This window comes from Chiloscyllium plagiosum, unplaced genomic scaffold, assembly GCF_037043375.1.
Source record: "Chiloscyllium plagiosum isolate Xiang-an unplaced genomic scaffold, Cpla_swu_hap1 HiC_scaffold_8, whole genome shotgun sequence".
NCBI classification, from domain to species: domain Eukaryota; kingdom Metazoa; phylum Chordata; class Chondrichthyes; order Orectolobiformes; family Hemiscylliidae; genus Chiloscyllium; species Chiloscyllium plagiosum.
This window is the reverse complement of record NW_028270146.1, coordinates 52225284-52237357: the sequence shown is the minus strand read 5'-3', so window position 1 is coordinate 52237357 and position 12074 is coordinate 52225284. Positions and strand designations below refer to the sequence as shown.

General features: G+C 39.1%; 1 protein-coding gene across 2 annotated transcripts in view; it reads right to left on the bottom strand.

Annotated features, from left to right (window-relative positions):
- LOC122553575 (uncharacterized) overlaps positions 1 to 6778 on the bottom strand; it is a 58449-nt gene extending 51671 nt beyond the window's left edge. The window contains exons 1-2 of one of the 2 annotated variants that reach the window (XM_087989842.1): positions 6270 to 6778; positions 913 to 2295 (exon numbers count right to left, since the gene is read on the bottom strand). In XM_087989842.1, coding sequence (XP_087845968.1) covers positions 913 to 1899 — 987 coding nt within the window. In that variant the 5' untranslated portion in view covers positions 1900 to 2295; positions 6270 to 6778. The remainder of the gene's footprint in view (positions 1 to 912; positions 2296 to 6269) is intronic. The other variant, XM_043697591.2, reaches the window with a different exon arrangement.
- Positions 6779 to 12074: the final 5296 nt, after the last annotated feature.

The window sequence follows — 12074 nt, the reverse complement described above, 5'->3', positions numbered from 1 at the left end:
TAAAAACAGCTTGTTCAAAACTTGAGTTCAGATCTTGTCCTGGTTTATATAAATTAGAAACAGTAGGAACTCCACATGGGAGAAAGAAGAGGAGGAGAGATCACGGTTGGCCTCCACACAGGAATCCTCTCCAACTTCTCAACATTACACTGGTGATTTACATTTTTGGTATACTCCAGATTTCAACTTTTACCATACTCCCATTCATGCAAATCGACTCTGTTACTTTTCCATGTTTTCTTACTTTCCCTTTAGCTATTTTCATGTTTTTGCAAAAGGATTCAGTACTAATTGTCAATTTGCATCCTCAAAAGATGCAGCCTGACCTGTTGAGCTATTCATCATTTCTGATGCAATTTTCTACTACTCATTTCAATACTTCTTTCAATGTGCAAGTTATGTCATGGTTAGCTGCTGGGCTCAAAGTGCTAAACTCAGTTGTTATCTCAAAAAAGCCATATAGATAACGAAATAATCTACTTATTCTCCCATAGTACTGCATATCTTTTGGCAACATTACAACCAAATCATCAGCAAAACAAGATCTCAACTGTGAAAATCATCATTTAAAAGAGATACAAATTTGTAAATCAACTTGCTTTTTCCAGATAAACTAGAGATTACAGCCTTGCAACTCACTCCATTATATTGTTTTGTTCAGCAAGTTTCAGGCAGGAATGTCACCATCAGCATCTCTTGCAAAACCACTTTTAAAATTGTGTGAAAAACCTTACTGACTCATTCGTTTTCAAAGATTTTTCTTTGAACTTTACTAAAAACAGCAAGTGCGAGTGATATCAGCACTGGTTGAAAGATTTTGAGTCAGACAATATGAGTCAGTAAATTAAGTGAACAGTTAAAATTGAGACATTTCTCCACTTAATTACTTACTAAAGAGCTTGGGCTACTAACCTTCAGAGCTGAACTTGCAGATAGGATCGCCTGGTTTTCTGAAAATGGAGGATTCACAGGGCACAATGCTCCAGCTGAGCCAAGGCCTGAAAATTCAGTTTCCTTGTAGTTAATAATCTGAATTGTGTCATTGACTAATTGTCCATCACTTCCAAATGTCCTATTTACTGCAGAATCTGCAAAATTGTTATCAACAAAAACTGCAGGTGGTTCTGGATTGCTGCATCCAAGTAAATCTTCCTCAGTATTCACAGAAGAATTTAATTTTAACATCGTGCACATTGGAGCACAAGCATTAATAGTGGAGACAGAGGTTTGCAATTCATTATCACATTTGTTATTTGTAGGATTGTGATGATGGATTGGAAAATGATGATTTGTGAAGTAACCATTAGGAATTTTGGAATGCTGAAAACTCTTCTCAGCAGAATCATCTTTTTCCCTCAAAGACAATTCATGAAAAGTACCAAATAACTGCTGCTGTACAACAGATGTTTTACAGTAACCTGCAAAGTCACTCCATAATTCACTGTTTTCTTCACCTTTAGATGAGCACAATGTTTTACTTGTTGAGGCATTAAGCAATGTATCCTTTCTCATCCCCATTAAATCAGCTCCATTTAAGATATGTTTCATGTTGCCAACAGGATCCTCCATACAGCCTGTTGTGCTGTCATTAGTTGAAGCATTGGGATCTAACGCTTCTGAACTGATAGCCTTTTCAGTGCTCAGTACAGTTGTGGTGTCTCTTTGGTTTTCAAGAACTTTGCAAAGATCCTGTTCCTCTATACAATTTTGGCTCAGAGAAGAATTACTGACACCTAATCCACAATCATCAAAAGGAACAGAGATTTCCATATTGCCATTTAGTTCCATGAAGCATTCTGCCATGTTCTGGAGAAAGTTGTTTGTATTGTCGCTTTCTTCATCCTGTTGCAAATGTACAGCTGCTGATATTTCTTGACAATCTATAACAACAGTTATCATGTTGACAGCACATAGTTAATGACTGTACTAGTAAGTAGTTCTCATACAAAAGAAATTCAGAATACCTGTAGCTCCAATGGGACTTGTTGGGTATTAATAATGAAAATTTACTTCCGTTAATGACTTCTGTTTCAAGCTTGTATGTGTGTCTCAGTTTAAAACATTACTGATGAAATGGCTTTGAAAAAGAAACACACCAGCCAGTTTTTGTTTACTGTACTCTGTTGCAGTTTGCATACAAAGATCTATTAATTTGCACACTATGCTTATGAAAGTGTAAACATATACTTGCTATCTTTTTGCAGTTTATGGTTTTATAGATGAAGCTGTTTTCCCAGCAAGACTAGTGTTGCTTTCAGATGACCTTCAACACTTGTGCCCATTATCTCCTTCAGCCTGAAAAAAGAAATGAAATCTATGAAAAAATGAAAAAAACGTTAAGCATTCTTTGCATATTTTTTAGATTAGGCATGGTATTATGCAAACATACAAAAAGCTATTATACCCAGACCAACATAAATTCTGGCTTATTTGACACGTCTTATAGCCGTTCAAGAAGGCATCTCTCCTCATCTTTCGAGGACAAGGAGGAAAGGGTAACAAAATACCAATTTCAAACATCAATGCTTTAAGAAACGTAAAGGTTGAAAGAAATTGGATTTGTATGAAGAATTTGTATTTTGCTAACAGGACTTCGCCTCCTACACGGTTTACATTACTGATGATGAATCAAAATGTGGTAAAACCAAAAGTCATTTTCAGTGGCTGAACACATTTTCAGTAGCGAGCACTGCGCAACAAAATAAGAATACAAACTTGGTCTTTGGGTACAGAGATTACTTGTAATAAATCCACTACTAGTGCAAAAGTCAATGATTTAACACAAAGTATTTCAGGTCAAAATGTGTTCTGACCTGCTATGTTAGAACGAAGGAGTTAGTTTCCACTTTCTTCTTCCTTACATTGATAATAGGAAAGCAGCTGAATAAATTAATAGATAATTTACTTTTGGTGGCACTGGCTGAAGAAGGAATGTTAATTCAGACACTGGATGACTCTATACTTTAACAATAATGTTATGAAATTTCTTACATCCAGTGGTATAGTAAAACAAGATCTTAATTGAACTTCTCATCTGAAAGTCAGAACCTCTGAAAATGCAGCACTTCCTTTGCGCTGCATATGAAACAAGGCTCAAATTCATGATCATTAGATTGGAAGAAAGTGTACTACCACTGGATTAAACTGATATGTTATTTGAAAAACAACTTAATTATTTTTGATTTTGGAAGAAATAGATGTAAATATCAAAAAACCATTTGCATGTGGGTGAAAATTAAAGCTACATTTTGTCTAGTCTATTAGACATGACAGGAAACCCCAAAATTCATGTACAAATTTTTAAACTGGCTACTTGAATAGTAGCTTATCTATGCCTCCTTAGTATCTTGGGTTGACCAAAACAACCACTTCAACATTGGCCTCATATTGCCTTGAGTTCTGGGAACCTTGATGCATGACAGGAACAATTTTGACTGGTGAATTAATCTTTACAGTAACCAGCTCTTAGAGAAATAGAGTTGACAGCAGAATCTTTTTTAGCTGGCAAACATGCAATTTTGCTTTACTAAAATTTGTCACAGACAAATGTGTTAATCTGATTCAAACTATGTTACAGACGGAAGGTTTCAAGTGGCACACCATCCATTGCCACCTGAACAACCAGACGATTCATGAATTCAATAAAGAATACATTGATTACCAAATTCTAAAGCAATGAATGAACAGATTTGCAATTGGCAGCTGCACTATAATTTATGAGGATTGGTATTTTCAATTGGTATGTACATTGTAATTAATGAGGATTCATATTATCTGTGTGCAATTGGTTATAGGACAAGAGGACAATGATCTATTCATGACTAAAACGTACTATAAACATTACGAGGCAAGGCTGTGCTTAGCCACGTGAATGTGAACATTAATAGAAAGTTTCCTAAAAAAGTGAAAATGAAGTGATATTTCCATACAATTAAATAATGACCATAGCCTGTGAAAAAATAAATGGTTGGAAGGTACCGTAGCTCATCTGGCTCATCCCAAAATTTGATAAACTCTAACATAAAATGATTAAATGCCACCTCCCAGTCTATAGATTATTACTCACTGTGTAAAGTACTGAAACGTCAACTAGCATGTTTCACTTCATTCCAGGTTTGAGCCAATCTAATTTTTTTTAAAAAGCAGTGATGCTAAAAATACCTAATGCATATCACAGGACAAATTCACAAATAAAACAAATAACTTAACTGACAAGATTAAAGAAACAAATTTCCAAACTGCAGAAATCAGAAAATTATACAAACTAACATAACTATCACTCCCATAAAAGAAACATATCTCTGGTTTTTAACTTCATTTAGTAAATGTTCTGTAAATCATAGAATTCCTACAGTTCAGAAAGAGGCCATTTGGCCCATCAGGTCTGCACCAATCTTCAAAGAGCATCCACCCTGACCCATTCTATCCCTGTAACCCTGCATGTTTTTTTTTAAAACCATGGTTAACTCAACTAACCTGTATATTCCTGGATGCTACAAGGCAATTTAGCATGGCCGATCCACCTAACCTGCACATCTTTGGACTGTCAGAGGAAACCCACGCAGATATGAGAAGAATGTTCAAACATCACATGGACAGTCACTCAAGGCTGGAATCGAACCCAGGTCCCTGGTACTTTGAGGCAGCACTGCTAACCACTGAGCCACTGTACAATGGTAAAGTATCAAATGTACAGAAACTTCAGTTAGACATGTCTAAAACGTTCACCTTAGAATTTTTCTTTAAAGTAAATGTTATTTCATGTTCTCTTTAGTAAACCCAACTTTTTGTTTTCATTGACTTCTTTTCTCTCTGAAACATATTTTGTTGCATCCTTCCTCAAGTTAGGATTGTTTTACATTAAAAGAATAAAATTTTTACTTTGGAAGTATTTCCAAATAATATATTTTAGCTTTAAGCATAAACCCTATTTCCAATTTAGAAATTAAGCATATTTAAGAAAGTTTCCAACTGACAATGCATTGAAATTTAATGCATTGACATGGGAATAATGCATAAGTGTTTAATTACACAGTAAAGAATGAATCGTCTTATTATTGTCAATTGTATTCTATCCAGATATAAGACACTAAGAATCATTTGTCATGTAACTTTAGAAATTATGCTTTCTGGTTGAAGTTGGTTCTAGCAGCTAAATCTGGTCACAAACATTGATTAACACGGTTTTCTATTGTATTAATGAAAATTCTTATTTTTGGAATGTAGAGCTGACGGAATACAGTAATGAGAAACAAGAACAAAAAGTTCTTTATAGACCCCTCGGCGGGTAAATTGGGTCAAACGCTCTCAGATAATTCTCAAATTCCTCATTTTCAGTTTAGCTAAGATTCACAGAAATCCCAGATTTTTAAATCTCAACGCCACAATCTCCCCTCTGATAAAAGTCAACTGACTTCCAACTTGTGCCATTATTGATGATCTGGTTCCACATTTATCTGCATGTACATGTCAGATACATAAAACAACGTTCACCATTTTCTGGTTCCTTAACATGAACCAAACAGCCCCCAACTTGTGCACTTCAAATGTAACAAAAAAGACAGATATATAGTAGCTGGGTAAGTTTGCAAAGTTTTTCTTCGCTGGATTTTTCATTAGTCTCTCGATTTATAATTTGAATAACACTATTTCCACACTTCAAATCCGCCTCGTTTTAAACCATGAAAAACCTTTCAGTTGATAATGCAGTTTATTTTAGTTTCTAGCACTATGTTTACATACAGTTTAATATCGTATATTTACGAGTAACATTGCTGTAATGGTGACATATTTAATTCATTGACTCTAACTTAAAACTCAGACCTTGAGACTGGGCTTGTTATTAAGAGCGGTGCAAATCAAAATGAAACATGTATTTATTTATCAGACAAAACGCACACAATATTAAAATTACTTCACACCCGGAAGTGATAACGATTATCAATGCAATTGCACAATGGGCTGTCGTCGGATTATTTTACAAAAAGAATAAAGAAAAACATATTCATAACCGACAGGAATGGAAATGATGACAGACTAACAACAGCCTCGATTAGCAATTCCCCAAAGACAAACCTCTCTTCTTTAAAAACGCTGTAAGCTTTCAGTTTATTCCTATTTATGTTAAAGTTACATTTATAACGAGCACCATTTCGCACACGATTCAGCCAGTAATCTCTCAAATAAAACAGATCTGCAAATTCTCACTCACTTGAAGCGGAAATGGTTGTTTTAAACATAAAACGAAATCACGCTTCAGAAATATTTACCTGGGGGTTTGCCTAATATAAATCAGTGAGAGACTTTGCCGATGTCACGTCCAGTTATAACACTTCTCCAAACTGCTCTTTTAACTCCAGCAAGAGTGTTAATACACACCTCAAGAGAGAGGTCCAATCCAACCACAGTCCCCGATTTCATCAGAGTCCAGCCCAGGAACTGCCGTCCGAGAACGGGCGGAGTCGGTGGATCAGTCAGCTCGAAAAGGCATTCAACGGCGGGGGTGGAAAGAGCTACAAACCCCAGAGACCAGCAGAATGGAATCCGAAAGCTGCGATCCAGCTGCTTGGTACCTGTGACCTGGCGGCTACCGTTCCTGACAGCCCCGGTAACCAGGCTCAGACTGACGCTGACTGCCTCAGTAACCAGGGTCAGACTGTAGCTCAGAGCCCCAGTAACGAGGGTCAGACTGTAACCCAGAGCCCCAGTAACCAGGCTCAGACTGTAGCCCAGAGCCCCAGTAACCAGGCTCAGACTGACGCTGACTGCCCCAGTAACGAGGGTCAGACTGTAACCCAGAGCCCCAGTAACCAGGCTCAGACTGTAGCCTAGAGCCCCAGTAACCAGGCTCAAACTGACGCTGACTGCCCCAGTAACCAGGGTCAGACTGTAGCTCAGAGCCCCAGTAACCAGGGTCAGACTGTAGCCCAGAGCCCCAGTAACCAGGGTCAGACTGACGCTGACTGCCCCAGTAACCAGGGTCAGACTGTAGCTCCAAACCAGGTAATCTGGCTCAGACTGTAGCTCAGAGCACTAGTAATCAGGGTCAGACTGTAACTCTGAGCCCAGGTAATCAGGCTCAGACTGTAGTTCAGAGCCCCAGTAACCAGGGTCACGTTGTAGCTCACAACCACAGTAACCAGGGTCAGACTGTAGCTCAGAATCCAGGTAACCGGGCTCCGACTGTAGCTCAGAGCCCCAGTAATCAGGCTCAGACTGTAGCTCAGAGCCCCAGTAACCAGGGTCACGTTGTAGCTCAGAGCCCCAGTAACCAGCGTCAGACTGTAGCTCAGAATCCAGGTAACCAGTCTCCAACTGTAGCTCAGAGCCCCATTAACCAGGCTCCGACTGTAGCTCAGAGCCCCAGTAACCAGGGTCCAACTGTAGCTCAGAGCCCCAGTAACCAAGGTCAGACTGACGCTAACATTGCCGGTAACCAGGCTCAGACTGTAGGAGCTCCTCCCTCTTGCCGTACACTTCAGGTTCTGTTTCGCCCGTCAGGATCAGCGGCGGTGTCCCCACCTCCCCCTGTCGGCGAATTGCGGCATTGAAGCTGCTTGTTCCCTGAGCATTGAGCTGCAAGCAATGTCAGAGAGAGAGTGTAGTTATCCCTTCAGCTCGCTGACCCCAATTGCTGACACACTTTCCGAGTGTTTCCACCATTTTCTGTTTCTGATTTCCAGCTGTCGCAGAGTTTTGCTTTGCTGATTTTGAAGAGGGTGCGTATTGAATCACAAGTGCAAGGTCAAAACGCGAATCTGCACAGTGTGTGTTTAACGTTTAACGGGTACGGCCTGAAATGCTACATATTTCCAACTTTGCATAATGATACTTGTTGCATCAAAGTGCACACAAGTTCAGCGGCTGCCCCACCCTGAGGTTGTTGCTCATCTGAAGAGGGCGTAGCTTTGTGAGCACTAGCTGATCTATTGGGCAATTCGACTCTTGTGTGTCTTCATATTACCAACCTGCAAAAACAGTCAGGCCGGAACCTTAAATGTAGGACCTACACAACAGGTTAGTCTACATCTCGGAAGGAAAAGACGAATATAGGTGAATGTGTGATGCTTCCCACCAGTGTGTTGTAATGGATTTACATTTTGATTTATTTTTCCACAAGTATCTATTTGATTGTTAAAAAGGTGAAAGTTAAAAATCCAGACTATATAGTTATGTAAATAACTACAAAAGTATGATTCTCTCTGCACTTCTTGTGACTTCATTAAACCTAGTTTAGATACATTTGTGTATTTACACTTCAAAACTGTTAAGGCAAACAGCCTATGTCTTACGTGCACAGGTTATGCAGCTGATGACAACTAAGGGTGATGTAAAAGCATCAAGGGAAAATGATTTTACACATGATGATTTTACACATCATATGCAATATGTAATATGCATTACCATTGCGACTAAGGTGCATTTGTAGATGCTGCTACTGAGCATCAGTGGTTGAGGGAGTGGATGTGTTACTAATCAAGTGGGCTGCTTTGTCATGGATTATGTCAAGCTTCTTGAGTGTTGATGGAGTTGCACCCTTTATTTTGTCTAAGCTATGAACTTGGCGGCTGGTGTCAGTTATTCATAAAGTCTGGTATTCAAACAAGATCGGTAAAGGACCAATGGGGCAACTTTGAGTGTCATTATGTATTTTCATTCTACTGTGTTGCAAATATGGCTAATATGATTTAGCTGTCTGTCTTCATGTAATAATACTGGAGCATCATAAAGCCACAGAGTGAACAAGCTGCTCAGTTTGCACAGTGAGTTCATTGTCGATTAAACATATTAGCTGGAAGAAAGGGCTGACTATTGAGTGAAAATATTAGCATAGCTAAGAAGGTCTCTGAAGGAGAAGTAGGATGACACATTTCCATACCAGATTACAAAACAGTTATCAGGTCTTCATTATACAAAAGGGTTCAAGCCGCATATTTCTGTATTGCAAGTAACACGGAGTGAATGCTTATCAATAAGTGCAATTATCTCAGCGTTCAGTGTCCTGGAAGCCACATTCCTGAAACACATCCGTGTAGTTTCACGACAAGAGGTAGTTTATATCAGACTCTTCTGACTGTACCATTGCTGACAGTGTAGAGCTTCACCCGATGAAGGAGCTGCGCTCCGAAAGCTTGTAATTTTAGATAAATCTGTTGGACTATAACTTGGTGTTGTGTGACTTCTGACTTTGTCCACCCTAGTCCAATACTGGCAGTGAATATGGAGGATATTCTCTGCACAGTGCTGGCCAGTTTTTAAAAATTTGTTCATTATATGTAGACTTTGGTGGCTGGGCCAACATTTATTATCCATCTTTAATTAACCTGGAAATGGTAGGGGTGAGCTGCCATTGGGATATATGGACACCAGCAGTGCTATTAAAATATCCAGGATTTTGATTCGGCGACGGAGAAAGAACAGGGATATATTGGGATAGATTTCCAAGGCAGAGTAGTGTAGAGCTTGTAGCAGAGTTTGCAGGTGGTGGTGCTCCCTTGTATCTGCTGCCCTTGTCCTTCAAGATGGTAGACGTCATATGTTTGGAAGCTACTGTCTAAGGAGCCTTGGTGAAGAATTGCAGTACGACTTGTTGATGGTACACACTGGTGGTATGAGTGGTGGATGTGGTGTCAATTTAGCAGACTGCTTTGTCCTATGTGGTATTGAGCTTCTTGAGTGCTGTTGGTGCTGCACTCATCCAGGTAAGAGTGTTGTGCCTTGTAGATAGTGAAAGACTAGCAGAAAGTGAGGACTGCAGATTCTGGAGTTGAAGAGTGTGATGCTGGAAATGCACAGCAGGTCAGGCAGCATCCTTTTCCTGCTCCTTGGATGCTGCCTGACCTGCTGTGCGTTTCCAGCACCACTCTAATTTTGACTCAGATCTCCAGCATCTGCAGTTTCCACTTTCGCCGAATTATATGACTGGGCTAGTTCAGTTTCTGGTCCATGATAATCCTTGGGATGTTGATAATGGGTGGACTGCACAATGTTAATACCATTGAATGTCAAGGGATGATGATTGGATTCTTTTTCAGTGAAAATGGTCATTGCCTGGCACTTGTGTGTCAGAAAATGAGTCCAAGCCAGGATATTGCCCAGGTCTTGTTGCATATTGATGTGGATTGCTTCAGTATCTGAGGAAATATAAATTGTTTTGAACAGTGTGCAATCATTAACAAATGATTGGATGGCAAATGGAAGGAAGGTCATTGAAAAGAAGATTGAGAATGCAACACTACTGAGGATTTCTGTAATAATAGGTTGGAGCTTAGGTGATTGAGCTCCAAGAGCCAGAACCATTTTGTATTGCTAGATATGACTTCAACCAGTGCAAAGTTTCCCCCTTATTTTCCATTGAGTGTAGTTTTGCCAGGGGAAAAATGATGCTACCATCAGTCAAATGCTGCCTTGGTATCAAGGACTGTCACTCTCACATTTGCGTTTGAATTCAGCTCTTCGTCCATATTTGGACCAAAGTTGTAAAGAGTTCAGGAGCCGGATAGCCTGGCAGAATGAAAACTGAGTGTCAGTGAGCAAGTCTAAAGGAATCAGAACAGCAGAATCTCAACGAATCTGTAAAATGAAGAATCTTGACACCAGCTATTCAATTACCAATTTCAACATTACCATTAACCTCCACTGTAACGTTGGTCTACTGTCTGTGAGCAATGGGCTTGGAACTTCCTCAGGCCCAGATCCCTGATATTTTGAAGCAGCAGTGCTAACCATGAAGCCACCATGGCACTTTTACTGTCAGTCAAGAATCCCATTCTCAGGATATCAGTTACCTCCAGCATATTGGATTGAATAAGATGATGTTTAATTGACCTGTGCCTAACCTAACCGAAAGATCCCAGTGGTAGCAATGACATCATGCATCCAAACTAAACATGTCTCATTCTTGTCTTGCCTGAGGTGCACATAAGCAGGTCACCACTCAATTCCTAACAGAGCTGTGGGATGTGTCTATATCAGATGGGCCGCAGTAGTTCAAAACTGCAGCTCGTCATTTTCTCAATGGCATTTAGGTACAGGCAACAGATGCTGGCAGTGCAAACATGCATCCTGAATTTCATAAAAAGATGTTCAAATACATTAAAAAATCCATTGTAGCTATGTTTTTGTTTAGTCTTGTGTTAAATTTGCCTTTTTAATTTAGGCAAGTTGATTTAACGTGTACCTCCTTTCCTATTGTGTGCAACATTTTATCTAGCAAAATATTGAAGATCATTAATGTATTTGCGTCAGTTTGTGGCGTTGTTTGTAACCTTAGACACTGAAGTAACTTCTTCAGAAATTATTTGCTCATTAATTTGTTGCTTTGCATTGCTGGCATGTTATCTTGTACTTAGGAATTCTTGCTGTTCACTTTGGGATAATATACTGGAAACAATAATTGAATTCACATAAATTTCAAAACAATGTAGCAGATTGTAGGCTCCCATTGCGTGTCTTCAAAGTTCAATGTCATTTTGCATTGCTTATCAACTGAGTCAAGTATAAAATTGTCCTTTGAACTTGTTAGCTTCAGGTAGTTAAGATTGTAGTTTAAATTAATAAGTAACTGCTGTCTACTGGAGATACTTCCAGTTTGGTTGTATTGAAATACTTGGTGAAAATAGTTTGGTTGTTCTCACATTTTTTAAAATTCCTATGCAGGTTTGCTTTTAATACATTAAATGTTAAACTAGTAACCACGTTTTGGAAATTAGAAATTTGGAACATTCAAATTAAGAGCACATATGCTATTTGGCCCCTTGGCCTGCTCATTCATTCAATAAGGTTATGGTGATCCGATTGTGATCTAATCTTCACTTTTCTGCCTGTTCCCTCTAAAATTTGATTCCCTTGTTAATCAAAAATCTTCCTAACGCATCCTTCAAGTGATTCAATGATCAAGCCTTCCCTGTTTGCCAGGGAAGAGAATTCCAAACCCTGATGATCCTCTGAGAGAAGAAATTTCAACTCTATCTTAAATGTGAAACTCCTTATCTTAAAACTTTGAGCACTAGTCCCAGGTTTTCCCCCATGAGGGGAAACATTGTCTCAACATCGACATTGTCAAGACCCTTTGG